At 40.9% G+C, this 16396-nt stretch overlaps 1 protein-coding gene across 1 annotated transcript in view; it reads left to right on the top strand.

The window, feature by feature from the left end:
* TRIP11 (thyroid hormone receptor interactor 11) overlaps positions 1–16396 on the top strand; it is a 354044-nt gene that overhangs the window by 45036 nt on the left and 292612 nt on the right. The window contains exons 2-3 of the mRNA XM_069208196.1: positions 8280–8341; positions 14710–14820. Coding sequence (XP_069064297.1) covers positions 8280–8341; positions 14710–14820 — 173 coding nt within the window. The remainder of the gene's footprint in view (positions 1–8279; positions 8342–14709; positions 14821–16396) is intronic.

Raw genomic sequence — 16396 nt, 5'->3', positions numbered from 1 at the left:
ATTAATCACATTTAAAGAGGCATGTTGAATCGGTTTACAATAGAAAACCTTAAAAACATTGTCACTGGACCAGTCAGCCGACCTGAGAATATCCTCCAGGCGAGAACCGACCAAAAAGCTTTGGATGCCATGGCTCCCCTGGCCGAATGGGCCCCAAAGGCAGAGACATCAATGCCAGCTAAGAACATAACCCAACAGACCCAGCGCGCTAAGGTTGGAGAGGACACAGGTTTGAAAGGTTTCCTTAAAGAAATAGGAGCTGGGTAGAGGAGGAATTCCTCAGACCGGCTGTCTGTTGTTCATAGACTTTTAAACATTGACCTACACAAAGTTTAGGGTGATCTTGAAAAAAGGGATAACAAACTGAAGAAAGATTAGTTTTAGTACTCCTAAACACATTAAACATAACACCTGAGGGTGTAAAATGACAAGCTGTAAACTCCAGAGCTCTAACATCAGATAAACGTTTGAAAGACACCAAACATAAAAGTATGATAAGTTTAGCAGAAAGCTGTTTTAATGATAAAAAAGTATTGTCTGGCCAAGACATAAGCAGTTTTAGCACAGCATTAACATCCCATAACAAACTATATTTAGGTTTTGGGGGATTGGAAAATTTTACTCCCTTTAAAAGGCGACAGACCAAGGGGTGCTCTCCAATAGCTTTTCCCTGGAAAAAAGAATGTGAGGAAGAAATAGCAGATCTATACAGGTTAATAGTACGGAACGCTTTACCTTTGCAGGCTTCCGCCGCCAGAAAATTAATAATCATTGTTAAATTTGCTGTAAAGGGATCAACTTGTTTTCCCACACACCAGCTATGCCAGAGAGACCGAGCTGATCGATATGCTTTCCTTGTTCCTGGAGCTCTTGCCTAGTCCATGAAGTTTGAAGCTTCTGCCAAAATAGAAGCGCCAAGCTGGGATTCCCTGAGATTTTCTAGGCTGAGAGGGTGAGGACATTCTGGAGTACTAGGTTGTGGCAGAGACCTTGGGGATTGGTTAAGATTGGTTAAGAGATCTGGGAACGAGGGGATTAAGAACGGAGGTTCTATCGACAGTTCCAGGAGAGAGGGAAACCACACCTGGAAGTGCCAGAAGGGGACTATGAGCACTACCGAGTTCTGCTGACGCCTGACCAGTGCCAGTACTCTGGAAATCAAAATGAAGGGAGGAAAAGCGTAATTTAGGGAGGATGACCAGTCTTGAGAGAAAGCATCGAATGCGTGAGATAGAGGATCCGGATGCCAGCGGAAGAATTTCGGGAGCTGTGCGTTGAGACGGGATGCAAAAAGATCTATGCCGAAGGGACCCCATTTGTGGAGAATGTTGTTGAAGACCTGCACATTGAGCATCCAGTCGCTGGAGTCCTGGAAATGGCGAGAGTACCAATCCGCTACAAAGTTGAGATTGCCCGGTAAGTATTCCGCATGAACGGAGATCCTGTTTTGGAGACAGAATTCCCAGAACCCTTTTGCCAATTCCGCTAAAGGTTTGGATTTTGTGCCTCCCAAGCGGTTGATTTAATGAACCGCGGAAATATTGTCCATTCTGAGAAGAACTGAACAGGAAACTCTGTCTCTTGCGAGGCTTCTGATTGCAAAGGAGCTGGCAAGCATCTCTAAACAGTTTATGTGCAGTTTTGACTCCTCTCGAGACCATGAGCCTCCAGTTGAGGTTGGACCACAACGGGCCCCCCAACCCAGAAGACTTGCATCTGATTCTAACACAAGATCTGGGGCTGATGCGAAGATAGTCCTGCCGTTCCAGGCGTCTAAATGGTCTATCCACCATTGAAGTTACGATCAAGAGTCCTGGTCTAGAACTGTGGAATCTGAATTGGCCAGCCCTCTTTGGAGATGACGGATTTTCAGTCTCTGCAAGGCACGGTAGTGAAGAGAACCTGGAAAGATAGCTTGGATTGAAGAGGAGAGGAGTCCTACGACTCTTGCAAGGGATCTGGGGGAAAGTCGAGAGTTGCGTAGAATGAGCAGAATTTCTGACTTGATAGATTTGATCTTGGAAGATGGAAGAAGAAGAGTAGCCGAAACTGAATCTACCAGGAAACTTAAGAATTCGATCCTTTGGATTGGATCTAAGGAAGATTTTTTTGTAGTTTATGATAAAGCCTAGATCTGAAAGAAGAGTGCAAGCAAAGTGCACCTGGGAAAGAAGAGAGGAGCGATTTTGATTCAAGATCAGAATATCGTCCAAGTAGATAATTAATCTGACGCCTCGAGCCCTGAGAAAGGCTGCTACAGGTTTCATTAGTTTCGTGAAGCACCATGGGGCGGAAGACAGACCGAAAGGAAGGGAAGTAAAACGGAAAGTCTGACCGGCCCATTGGAATTGAAGATATTTTTGGGAGTCCGGGTGTATAGGTACCGTAAGGTATGAGTCTTGCAGGTCTAACCCTACCATCCAATCTCCTTGGAGCAAGGTATCCCCGAGATGTAGAATAGTTTCCATCTTGAAGTGACGATAAAGTACAAACTGGTTGAATTGCCTTAGGTTGATAACCAGGCGCATCTTCTTGTTCTTTTTCTGGACTAGAAAAACCGAGCTGAGAAAACCTGAAGGATCTAGAGAACAAGGGGTTATCACCTGTTTTTGTAGAAGAGATTGAATTACTGAGGAAATTAAGTCAGTCATTTGGAGAGGGATGTGAGGAGTGGGAGGAAAAGTTATTTGAAAAGGCTCTGAAAAGAGTTCTATTGACATATCCCTGAACGGTATGTAGAACCCAGGGATCTACCGTGAGATCCTTCCATTTTGACAGGCATATTGAAATACGACCCCCTAGAATAGGTGAAATAACCTGCTGACTTACCGGCTTGCGTAGAGAATCTGGAATTACGGTTCCCCTTGTTCCTGAAGCCCCTTCTCCTTTGGGGGTAGAATTGTGGCCTGTAATCCTGTGTTGAGGTGTTACCGTAGTAGCCGCGAGAACCTTGATTGGCATAGGTACGGCTGGCAAAACGGTTCCTGCCTCTGCCGGCCCTGGCAAAAACATGTGCTGAAAACCATATTTTTTAAAGATTGCTGTGCGTTGTCGAGGGATGAGAAAGTTGCCACATGCTTTAATAAAAGAGTCACCAAAGAGCAGACCCTCTGCTTTGACACCGGGATCTGTACCTGCCAGGTTGACCAGCTTCGGATCTAGTTTAAGAAGGAGACCCTTCCTACGCTCGTGCATGATGGAGGAGTTCACATTTCCTAGTAAACAAATGGCCCGTTGGGCCCGTAAGGAGAGTTCCACTGGGTCAACCGAAGCCTGTTCCAAACAAGCTGTTTCTGCTAAATCAAAAATACGGGTTAGGGTTCCTACTATGTCCAACAGCTTATCTTTGCGAGAAGACCAAGCTTTGTCGACACCCTTCCGCGGGTCCTTGCCATATTTGGTGAAGAAGGTAATAAGGGAAGTGTCAATAGACGGAGTTGCAGTGATTTTAGAAGAAAGGGCGGGACGGGGACATTCTGATTTGAGCTTCGCTCGCACCTGTTTATCTAAGGGTGTGCGCAACCTGGCCGTCACATATTCAGCTACGTTGTCAGTAGGAAACCACTCAGTCGAATTTGGATGCTGGATGTTAGTCGGATCGAACATAGGCACCCCTTCAGCATCCAGTATTGTGCAAGAACCCGCAAAGTCTTGGGACCCAACTTTAGCTTTTTTGAGAGGAGGAGGGGAGATAATATCTCCAACGTCCTTGTCGGAAATATCCGAATCCGAGTTAGGGTCTTGTACTTCGTCATCCGTGTCCATAATTTTTTATATAGAGATAGGTGAAGAAATATGTTTGGAGTTTACCATGCATTTTTTTTTTACGGTTTAGCCGTTAACCCATCCTTAAGAGGAGGCCTTTGAGGAACCACGTCCTCTGCCACATGTGAACTTTTGTCACTCACCAATAGCGCGTTGCTTTACTATTTTTTGATGGATTATGACGCTTTCTGCATTCCCCCGCAGATTGGGCCAGCATGGATTTTTTACACTAGATTGACGACAGAATTTTCCAAATTTTTTGATAATTTCTGCCAAGAAACTGCCATGGCTTGTTCCACAGAAGTCTGAATAAAGTCATTAAGGTTCTCTCTGAGGACGTCATCCTCCTCCTCCTGTGTTAAAAGTGGATGCCCAGAGCTGTCTATAGTGCCAGCAGCAGTTTAATAAATGAAAAGGCAAGAATTGAGTGAGGAAAGGGTTAAAGTTCTCACCGAAGTGAGAATAAGGAGATGGCCCGCCTCTGGATGGATTGAAATGCTGATAGAAAATGAAACCGCAAACCTCCACAGAGACGCAGAGTCCGGCGCTGAGAGGAGGCAGGCGAAAGGAGAAAGCCCCCCTGAAGCGGTGAGTAATTCAAGTTAATGAAGCATGTCACCAGGCACGCTAATCGTTCACAGTGAGTGGCAGAGCTCAATGAAGCATGTCGCAAGGCACGCTAATTCAGCTCAGCGAGCGGCAGAAAAATCTGCTACCGCTCGGAGGGGATGCGTTTGAGGAAGCGTGACGCTCGGCACAGGAATTCTCCTCAGCGGGCGGCAGAAAGCTAGCAATGCGCGCTGAGGAGAACGAGCTAAAAATAATGGACAACAAGGGGTGCGTGCCGCGAACGGAGCAAATAGAATGTGGCTACAAGCCGACTGCTAGAAAACAACTTTAGAACAAAGGCATGCTAAAGGCAAAGCAAATACCACAAACTATATTTTATATATATATATATATATATATATATGAAACACAGAAAATGTTAAAAGTATTAAATGAACATAAGAGGAAATAGTACTTATCTTGAGTGCGAGCAGCAAGAAACGAGGGCTGTTCCCAGTCAAGATAGGTATTATTGGTATGCATTGTTAGTGATTGGTCCATTACTTTGAACTACCTCTTGAGCCTCATTGGCTACTTTTCTTAGCCTTATGTAGGTTTTATTCTTGACTGCAGCTGCTGTTAAAAATAAAGAAAAGATTAAAGCATAATAGGAGCCTCTGGTCTTGCCTTAAAATTCTACAACATTTTGAGAGTTGCTAAGCAGTGGTAATTACAGCGAAGTGTTTGTGAAATAGGGGATTTCTCTTGTGCGATCAGCTGACGCATTAAAGCAGTGTGTCTCAATATAAGGAAATAAAATATATTTAAAGCTTATTATTCACTGGCTTTAATTGGTTGTGTAGAGCACTGGATAGTAAATATTTATAATCAATATTATTAGTCTATTAAGTAACATACTGTTTTAGGAAACTGCAATTTTAGAAGTATTTTAAGTTATATTTTTTATTCTCTCTCTCTCTCTCTCTCTCTCTATATATATCTATATATATATATATATATATATATATATACATATATATATATATACACACACACACACAAAATATGAAAAATGGCTGAGGAAAGTAATGCTTCCTCAAAGGAGATTCAAGAGGAAGTAAGAGGAGATTGATTGCTCAAGAAATAGGTAATACAGTTCAGAAAACTGTTAGAAACATTTTGAAAGATAATAAAAAGAAGGGTGGGATGATTGATGAGGAAGAGTATTGGACACTTTCTGAGGAAGATGAGATAGAAAATGGAGGCCCAGGAGAAAAATGTTTGAAAAAAAGGAAACCTAAAAGTGATGCTGACTTAACAAAAGAACTTCCAGTGGTTCTGAAAGAATTACAATAAGGTGTCCTATGCAGCACAAAGAAAAGGCAGGATATCCATGCAAAGCGAATACCCGAATGGACTGGAATTCCCACTACCTGTTGGATTACAGTGATTGGAAGTTAATGCCACTTGTGTTTCAGGAGATGAACGGCAAATTAATTCCATTGGTTGGTGGATCTATTTTCTTCTCGATTAACAAATCAGTTAGACAGGTATGTGAGTTGGCGTCCGGATCCAGGAGCAATGGCAGTGGATGCATTCAGTTTGGATTGGAAGAATTTTCAGAGTTATGCTGTTCCTGCATTCTCAATTATGCAGAGTTCTAATGCAGGTAAGGAGAAAGAAATGCCAATTAGTGTTAGTGACACTGTTTTGGACAACTCGGGCATGGTACCTTTCAGTGATGGAATTACTAATAGAGGATCCTTTTATGATACAGGCCTGCAATGGTCTCTTAAAGGATGTGAATGACAAGGAACACCCTCTGGTAGAGTCGTAGGTACTCAGTCTTCTAGATTGGAAGATTTCAGGAGATTTCAGCGATTTACAAAGTTATCAGGAGAAGCTTCAGAATTATTATGAGTCTTGGGTACCTGCAACAAGGAAGAGGTACATGAGTGCATGGAGTGTGTGGGTACATTGGTGTATGGAAAGGGATTTGAATCGCGTGGAGGCAGATGAAGTTATGATTGCTAATTTTTTTGCATAATTAGATAAGAAAGATTTCAGTTACAGAACAGTAAATTGTTACAGATCAGCTATTGCTTTTGGTCATTGTATAGTAGAAGTATTATCAGTGGGTAAGAGTGTGTTAATATGTTGAGGAATGAGAATCAAGAGACCTCCTATGTCAAAATATAAAACTTTTTGGGATGTTAGATTAATTTTTATTTTGTTTGAAAGGTGGCCATCTAATCGTTATTTAGCAAACAAACAACTGATGTGGAAATTAGTGACTTTATTATGCATGAATTCATTTAAAAGGGATTCAGATATAAAATCACTGGAAGTGACAAATAGATGATTTCATCCACAAGGGGTCTTATTTGTAATAAGGAAAAGAACAAAAACAATGACGGACCCAATATTTTATCCTACATTTGATGAACATCCAAAACTGTGTGTGATGAGATGTACAAAAGAATATGAAGGGTGAATGAGTCAGTACAAAAGTGCAGGTACAGATCAGTTATTAATTTCATTTGTGAAACTAAGTGCAGCTGTGTCGTCGGCTACAATTGCGAGATGGGTGATAAATATGATAGAGAAAAGTTGGCATGAATTTGGACTTGTTCAAAGCACTCTCTATTAGGGAAGCAATGACTTCCAAAGTTTACAATAACTGTGAAAGATTGAAGGATATTACAAAAGCAACTGATTGGCGTAGTGATGAGGTGTTTTGAAAAAAATATGTTAAACCAATAGAGCATGTGGCTGTTTTAGCGTTTTAAGCTTTAAACATGCATAATACTAGCCTCCTGTCTTGACATAAAATGTTGATTCTCAAAGGTTTACTGTATGGAGAATTGTGATTTGATTAAAGACAAGGAGGCTAGCATTATCCCTCTTCCCCACTCTTGGACGTAGGTGGATTCAATTAAATAATTTTTTTTAGAATTTCAGAATTGTACAGTTTAAGTATTGGTTGGTAGAAGATAATGTTTAAAAAAAAAAAAGAGGAGGGTTTATTTATGTTTTGCTAATTTTCTTTTAGAACCTTAATAGGACGGGCGGGTTTTTTTTGCAAGCAGAGATTCAAGAGAATGAAGTGAAGAAGGAAAGAAAAAATTAAATCAGAACAAAAGAGGAAGAGAACATTTGACCTAAGGCTTATATGTACTGTTAAAAAAAAATTATATTTCCTTATGACCTCATGTTTGGTTCTGTTGGGACTTTAAAGGTGCTGCACAGAAGTGGTAAATAAAAGGTTTATGCATAATGCTAACCTCCTTGTCTTTAGTTTAAATCACGATTCTCCATACAGTAAATGTTTGAGAATCAAAATTGTTTTACCACTGCACGCAGTATATTCCTGAGGTGTAGGCGGTATGTTCACCATCATTGAAAATATAAAACCTTGCGCCCTATACGGTGATGAACCCAGCAAGGGAGATCATTCGGCATGGCTGACAATTTGAAGGTATTCTTTGGGGTACCCTAGCCTGTACTTATATACGTTTTTCTGAGCCCAGTTTAGGATGTTGAACTTTAAGCAATGTGTTGCCATTGTTCTATATTGGTAACAAAACTTGTTCTCAAATAACATGCAGTCTGAAGTTTGGAAATTGGTTGGGAGGAAAGGGGCTCATGCATCCTTGTGTGGTAGACAAGCTCTGATAAGTGTCTTTGTTGGAGACACTAGAAAGCTAGATTTGCATAGGCTTTACTTAGTAAAGTAGGAAAAAAACGGAGTCTTTTGAGATTAACTTGTAAATGCAATGTCAGAGTTTCAACTAAGACGCAACCTAAGGTTCTAATCTGAACCTAATTGTGCAGTGGACAACACACAAAAAAAATGTTTTAATTCTACAAAAATAGTCAGAAAGCCAGGCTTGCTTGTATGCTGGGTTTGGTTTGTGTGGTGGGATTGTGGATACCATTCAGTCAAAACACCATTTGTCTTTCAGAACTTACTGCAGATTCCAGGCTGCGAGATATAGAAAGCTTTCATGCCACACAAAAATCTGAGGTAAGGATTTTCAGTTACTTAGAGCATCGAACTTACGATTATTTACGTTTGGTGAACTGAATGCAGCTTTTTGCTAGTATGATCCAAAACTCAGGAAATTAAGCTGTCATGTTTGAAGATTATGCACTTGACTTAGTCTGTCCAGTTTAACAGACTTCATAAAGTGGCTTTATCTCAAATTAGACATTTTCTCAATGTCCACCAACAGTTAAACACTTTTCGATATAAGCGGACTCTTGTGAACCCAACACCCCACAGCAATTTTGGTGAAACTAGACTTTGACTACAGCCCACAACTCGACACCTTTCTTTTTCTGTTTGCGGCTTAACACTATTCTTGCCAGTTAGGATTCAAGTCACTTGTAAGTACACTTAGGCCCTCACACACCAGCCAAGGTAAATCCAATATCGTGTTTAAATGGTTTTTCCATCTAATATTAGATTTCAGAATGGGTGAAATTGCAGCACTCTGATTTTTCCGTACAACAACTTCTCTAGATATTACCTAGAGGAATTTGTGCAAAGAAAAAAAAGATTTGCAATGGTAAACAGGATGTATTTCGGGTTGTGATAGCTCAACAACATGTTTGATCCTCATTCGTACCATATTAACTTGAAATAAGACAGTACAGTTGCCCTCGGTAATGCCATAGATAGTGGTAAAAGACTAATCCAAGGAGATTTTAAGGACCAGTAAATTTGTGGGACCCCTAATGTATTCCTGCGAAGACACCCTAAATATTTATCTTAGTTACAAACTGGTATTGTTGACTGTTGACTGTTGTCATTCTGCACTATCTGCGTCCAGTCTTCCTATCAGTATTTCAAAAGTATCGCAAATAATCCCAGGCCTGTTTACCGTGTTTGCCACATTCTAATTTTGAGTGATCCTCTACATTTCATTAAACCATATAAATATAATTGTTGCAATTTCAGCTTTGTATGATATAGTCCTAACAGTGAGTCATTAAACTTTAAGGATCAGTGGGTTTGGGGAATGAAAGCTGAATTAAGTCATTTCAGTGAAATGCTTCCAATGCATTTTGAGCATTGGATAATACAGTATGTTTGGACTGTAGTTTGTGAAGTCATCAAGGAACAGGTGTGAGTGTTTGAGCAGCGGCATATTCACCTGGATTTCAGGGAGGATGATAATATCGATGAAGATCAGGAGTTGATGATGTCTAGGTAAAGGGCGGTGGCAGAAGAAGGGAGGGATTTGATGAGGGAGGTGGGTAGGATGTCGTTGTTTAATGTGGCTTTGAGGGACGACTGATTGTAGATCAGGTCATTGGTGGTAAGAGTTTGCAAGGAGTGCCAGTTGGCACTGCTGGGTAGATAACAAAAAGATCACTAGTTTTGTTGTGGGATTTAGCAAGCTAAATATTGCAGAGTATGGTATTGATCTTGTTGATGAGTAGTGGTTAATGTTTGTTTGACTGCTCTTCCGCAAAATGACAGCAACCTGGTCACAGATTTTTCTATTTGCTGTTGACAATCCCACATAAACGTCACAGCCATAAATGACCCAGATCACCTTTTTCAAGCCTCCTCGTCCAGGTTTAAGAATCTTACCATAGAACCGATACTGCTCATTTATATGGTCCTAAAATTAGAATCATGAATAAGCTCTTATATCAGTCCTGAAGAGGCTTTTAATGCATAATACAGCCAAAATGTATCAACTGTACCATTCACGACAACTAGCAAAAATCTAAATTCATGAGAAAAGAAGATACACACAGTGGAAAGACAGAAGCAAAGGTCAGTGTACTCTGTTTTTTTAAATGGAACATTCCTAGTGTTCCCAATATTTAGACAATTAATAAGATGATATGCATCCAAAGGTATTGCGAGGACTGGATTATGTAAATATGAGGAGAATGCGAGGAATGCAAACGATTTTTAAACAGATGATTTCCAAATAATTTAGATACTAATGAGCACAATACAAATGCAAAGCTGACTTTGGGAACTTTGTCAAACTGGTAACAAAATCAAGAAACAATGTATTTGCAAAATAGTGTGATTTAAATTAATCAGCCAAATAATGGTAAAGAGGTAACTCAATATATGTTGCAACTCAAAATCGGGAGTAAGTGGATACTCTCATAACCCTCTCTTTGTGTTCGAGCATTCTCCGCCCTGGTTCTCTAAGTTTATGGGCTATCCCCTTTGAGTGTGTGGAGTGACTTGAATTGTTGCTATGCATTTTGTCCTTAGTTATCACATCGAGGTGGTGTGTGTGTGTGTGTGTGTGTGTTGTTGTGTGGGGCTTTACCTGTAACTAAGCTGAATAAACCTACATCCTATAATCTACAAAGAATATATCTTTATTTACAACACTGGGAACATGGATGGGATTCAAACCCACCTTGGATTTGGGGATGGGATTCAAACCCTGGTGTGCTAAGAGAAAATTAAGAGAAAGAGGTATTACAGTTTTAAGGTGAGAGAAACTCCCTGGAAGCCCCACCATTGTCATGGACATTGGACAGCCAACAGAAGTTCTGGACGTTTCATCAGTCATTTACATGAACTGATAGCATTTAAGTGAATGGACAGCCTTTAATTGGACCGAACTTTGAGTTAACTGGCAATGGCTAATTTAAGTGAACCAGTAGTATTAAAAGGGGATGAAATAGCAATTCAAACCTTGTGGAAACTTGACCCTCCTATGAGATGCAGCTGAAGGGTGCATTGTGGGGAGAGAGACCCTGAATTTCAAAGTGGTAACAGTGTGGCAGGCGTTAAGGACATAAGAACTGCATGAGACTGGTGAGCCGGTACATCATTTGATTTATTGGGGCCCGTGCGATGCCCTGTCATCTAAAGCTTTCCCAGAATTATGAAGGGTGGGAAGCACGTGATCCAATACTTTAGTGGAGCACGTGTCCCCTTACCATTGAAGTCTGACGATTCTATGTGGCATTTAAATTGACTGTGAGGCTGCTGATCTGCTGCTCCTGCCACCGGAGAGAAAGGTCTGTGAGAGACGTTTTCATGACCTGCAAGGCTGAAGTGCATTATTATGGACACGTCTAGAGGGAGTAATCACTGACGTGGCAGCTTGAAGACTAGAATGTAGACTGCATTACATTATTGTGAGGCCACCGTGCATTGTTTTTTTGATTAATGCTCACTATGTTTAGGAACATAGGCCTGGAGTGCTCATGAATGAAAGCCTAGAATGCAGACTAACTAAGAGCCTGTTAGGAAGTTCATTATTACGACGCAGCTCTTCAGAGACCACCACACATTGCATGTACACCAGGAACCGCGCACATGTCCTTTGTGAATTGGGCGGGTTGACTCCAGCTATGTGGCTCATCGGATGCTCTGACGGCATTGTGAAGGCACCACGAAGTGCACGTATTTTTCGATATTTGAACCAAACATCTGACTGAGCAAATCGACAGTGCACTTAAAGAACTGTGAAGAGTCTCCAATTACCAGAGAGTTGAGGTAACTTCGGGTGAGAGGTTGCTCACCGGGGACTTTTGTGTTATCGGTGGAGGTTGTCAATGCCTTATTGAAGTTGCTGCACAAGTAGAATTTGATTGCCAGACTGGATTTGTTGACTCCGTATATTGTCAATGCTATTCTTTATTTACTGCATTTGTATAATTTTATAATTGCATGCTAAACCTTAGAAGTGCTTTAAAAGGTTGTATGCTAGAGTCTTATGTAAAGTTGTGACTTGAGGGTCTTAGTGCAGAGTGTAGTGTTATGATGAGTATATACCCCAGTACAGTTTTTATGCAGAACGTCAGGTAATGGCCATTAGGTGACTGCAGTTGGGGGTATGCTTGGTAGTCTCTTTATGTCACTGCCTTTTAGCATTGCCATGCTGACAGTAGGGGGGGTTATATGTGTATGTACCATTGGTCCTGTTAAGTGTGCAGTATAGGGTGAGTGTGTGGTTTGCACCCTAGTATTGTGAGGTGTCCTTCCTAAGGGGTTAAGGATGTAAGGGTATGTTGTGTTACACTCTAATGTTGTGTGGTCTTCCTGAGGGGTTAAGGAGAAGTGCAAGCGAGTGTTTGTTGCACCCATGTGACAATTGGAGTGTCCTTATGGTTGCCTCTGGCAGGGGTCGTGTTCCCTGGAGTTACATTGTAGAGTTGTGTACTCTGGCAGGGGTTGAGTAACCTAGTGTTGCGTTGCAGGGCTGAATATCCTAGTGTTGCGTTGCAGGGCTGAATATCCTAGTGTTGCGTTGCAGGGTTGAGTACCCTATTGTTGCGTTGCAGGGTCGTGTAACTTAGTGTTGAGTTGCAGGATCGTCTACTCTGGTGTTGTATTGCAGGTTTGTATCCCCTAGTGTTGCTTTGATGTGTTCTGTTAATGAGTATTTGCCCCCTCTGTTATAGTGTGTTGCAGAAAGGGGTGAGTGTGGTGTTGTCTTGATGAGTATGTTGCACCTCCATGTTATGGTGTTTGCAGAAGGAGGTGAGTGTAAGCGAATTGCATTATGTGATTTATTACTATATCTGATATCTTATGACTATTTATCATTTATTTCTAAATTCACACCTTTTTATTTACTGATTTATTCAGTTTGAATTTGTATTACATTCTCTTGGTGCTTATGATTAAGGACAATGTTATTTCCATCATTTGTTTTCTCTAAGGAGAAGAGATGAGTTGTGACTTGAATTGTTGCTGTGCATTCTCTCCTTAGTTACCAGTTCCCTGTTGCTCAGCTGTGTGAGGTTACAGAATGTTGATGAGTGCCTGGGTGGTGTGAATGGTCATTTGGTGAGAGTGGGCTGAGCAGCAAGGATGCTGCTCCTGGTGGGGGGTTACCTGTAACTAAGCCGAATACTCCTACTATCGTTATTTACAACACTACTACATTTGGTGCAGTTGATGTCATCAGCAACCCATAAAACACTGAGGTGTGGTGCTTTGTCCCAGTGACTACTACATACTAGGAACATCTGAAGTGCTTGGCTGCCCATGACAAGAATATCAAATTTCTAGCTATATAATCACTCTTGTATGACCCAGTTTGTAAACATTTGACCACTAGATTGAAGGATGAATCCATCTACCAACATTGACCCTACTCTGATTACTTTCCTCTTTGGAGCAGGGTGCCATTCCGCACCAGAAATCGCGTCCTTTTCTAAAATAATCTATGCTTCCTTCTCTAACAAAGAAGGCAAAATGTGGATGCCTATATCATTACATATACAGCAACACATTTCCATATAGGTCTATCTAAAGTCTCTTGGTTTCAGTGTTAACTCCTTTCACCTCAAGTAATCCTATGACGTTTATGGAAGTCAGTAGCAGCTTGGTCTGGAACTCACTCGTCTCCTTCCAAATAGTTAATTTCTAAGTACTTCCATCCCATAGAAGAACCATTTGGGATGATACTGCGGTGACAACTAGGTGAAAAAAATAGCCTACCTTCTCGACCTGAGTAGATGCTCGCAGACTGCCTTCCAGAGGCTCTTTACTCTTACAATTAAGAATCTTGGATGTTGACATTTTTGGCTCTGTGGTCTTCCGTATCGAGGGAAACCTATCAAGCTAAGACATTTTATAAAACCAGAGATCAGGAGGAACGTAGAGAGTCCATTTCATAAAATTGTCAACATCTCAAATGTATATTTTAACAAAGGAATCCAACCTTTGAAATTAAATCATCATGACTGTTTTTCTGCTTTGCAGATACCGTTTTTTATTGAGACCAGTGTGAGATCCGAATGCTGCCTTGTTTTAATGTCGCTTAAGTCTGAGGAAATTCTCCTTTTCAGAACCAATATGACATTTGAAAACCATTGTAGGTAAAAAGGTGATCCGATGTAGATCGCCACAGGGCTCTAGTTTTAAAAAAATGCTTAGAACTGGGCGTTTACTGCGGTAGACACCCTACAGGCTAAATGTTGATTAAAAAAAGCCTCCAAAGGTGGTTGACGTCCGGCTTTTTGTATTGGTCCTTTCCTGTGCTGTATGAGCAACCTCCTCTGCAGGATACATTTGTCTCGAGAGATGTGTGGTGATTTGGGAATATAGGACATTTGTCATTGGCTGTGAATTTAAGTTCTTACCATTATGTGAATTGTTGATCATTATGAGTAAGGAAAGCTTGAGCTACTTCCAGGCTAGTCACGTCTTCCTGCATATTCTCTCAGGTCTATAGTTTTTGGAAATGTCTGTGTATGGTAAATTTCTTTGGTTAGTGGATGATCGAGGTCTTTTATGAGTTTAATAATGAAATATTTGATGGAGAAGAGGGATTTTTCGACAGTGTAGAATAAGTCCATGAATAGCAGCTGCAGCCTAAGAAAGTAAAATGTGCTTTTTACCCATGGATTTTTATAACCCTCAATACTCCTAACATATCTTCTTTCTAGAATGAGAGACTGAAACGGCACTGTGCAGAACTGGAAGAAAAACTTGAAGCCTCCGAATTGCAGGTCAAACAACAGTCTGCAGAGTACAGAAACCAACTGCAGCAAAAAGAGGTAATTAGAATATATGCAAATTAAAGTAACAGAAGGATGCAAAATTAATCCTTTTATAAAATGTGGATGATTAAACTGCTATTCAACTACCAAGTAAAGTTTAACTTGCAGATCAGAGAGAGTTCCCAGCTGCAAAGCTATAGTTACAGGTAAATAACGCTTTTGTTGTTGCTTAGTAGTCTATAAAAGTCCCGGCTCCCGTATCCTGTCTTCGTTTCATATTTCTTTTCAATCCTTACTATATGAAGGGTCATATATTAGAAATGCGACATAAATCTTGGCATTTATGCACTTATGTTTATGACCTTTCATTCTCTATATGTGAATAACATGCCAAGTTTACTCCTTTATTATTGAGATCACACCCAGTAGATCCCCTTTGTCCTAAAACAAAATGTCCACTTTTCAGAGAAAAGAAGTGGCAGGTAGTTGAGCAGTGTTAGGTTCCGGTAGTTGGGGATGTTAAGAGTCAGACAGACCTGTCAGAAAATATCTTATCTAGCATTGATGATAAATGGAGCCATGGTCTTGATTCGCCAAATCAACGCACACTTAATTTTTGGTATTTTACTATCATGTGATAATTTGTCTGTATAAAATGATCATAATTATCACAAACAATTCTACAGATAAAATGCTGATCAGGGCAAATGTTAATGAGACCACAACCATGTTTCATCACACATCCCTAACCTGTTTGTCTTCCACTATACTAAATGCCGTAATATTCTCAGTCATCCAGTTTGTGATTATATATTTGTTTGCTAATCCTAAAATATGCCAAGTTAAGTTCAGTTTTCTATGCTGTGAACAAGTCTGCAGTTGCAATGCGCCCTTCGGCAACCAGTCCATCTCTCTTAACCCATCCCCTGTACCAGTACCTTTTATTACTGAGGTTTTCTTATGGAGAGAGGAGGAATCGTGTGCTCAGCTCCTGTGTTTGCTTTTTTTTTTTTTTTTAAGTGTGAACAAAGGCCTTTTTCAGAAGCATGCAAACGTTACAAAAGCCAATGCTACGTCCCCTTTTTCTTTTCAAGACAAATCCCCACTAGATCAATGCAGCAATGGCAGGGCTCGACCCTGTCTGCGTTTCCACTGCTGATCCTCGAAGAGGTGGAAGTTATAGTAAAATCTATCAAATCAGGGACCCCTCTGGTCCTGCCCCCTCCAATGTCTTAGTGAGAGGCGGGAAGATTCCTCTAACCCTCCTCATGGAAATCCTCAATCATTCGCTGATAACCTGCTGTATTCCTCAAGTTTGGAAACATGCAATAATAAAGCCACTGTTAAAAAAGCCTATAGTGAACCCTCTCTTGGCAGGGAGCTAGAGACCTATTTCCTTGCTTCTGTTCATTGGCAAGGTTATAGAAAAGCATGTAAATAAACACCTGTCCAACTTCTTAGAAAGTCATTGTATACTGCAGCCTACTCAGACAGGTTTTCGCATGGGCAGCAGCACGAAGACCACGTTACTGGCTGCAACAGAGGAAATGTGTGCTATTTTAGATCGAGGAGACGTGGCAGCTATGATAATACTGGATCTTTGTGCGGCCTTCGACATGGTGTCACACCCACT

Source organism: Pleurodeles waltl, chromosome 9 (assembly GCF_031143425.1).
Source record: "Pleurodeles waltl isolate 20211129_DDA chromosome 9, aPleWal1.hap1.20221129, whole genome shotgun sequence".
NCBI lineage: Eukaryota > Metazoa > Chordata > Amphibia > Caudata > Salamandridae > Pleurodeles > Pleurodeles waltl.
The sequence above is the reverse complement of the archived record's forward strand: the minus strand, read 5'-3'. Positions and strand labels throughout refer to the sequence as shown.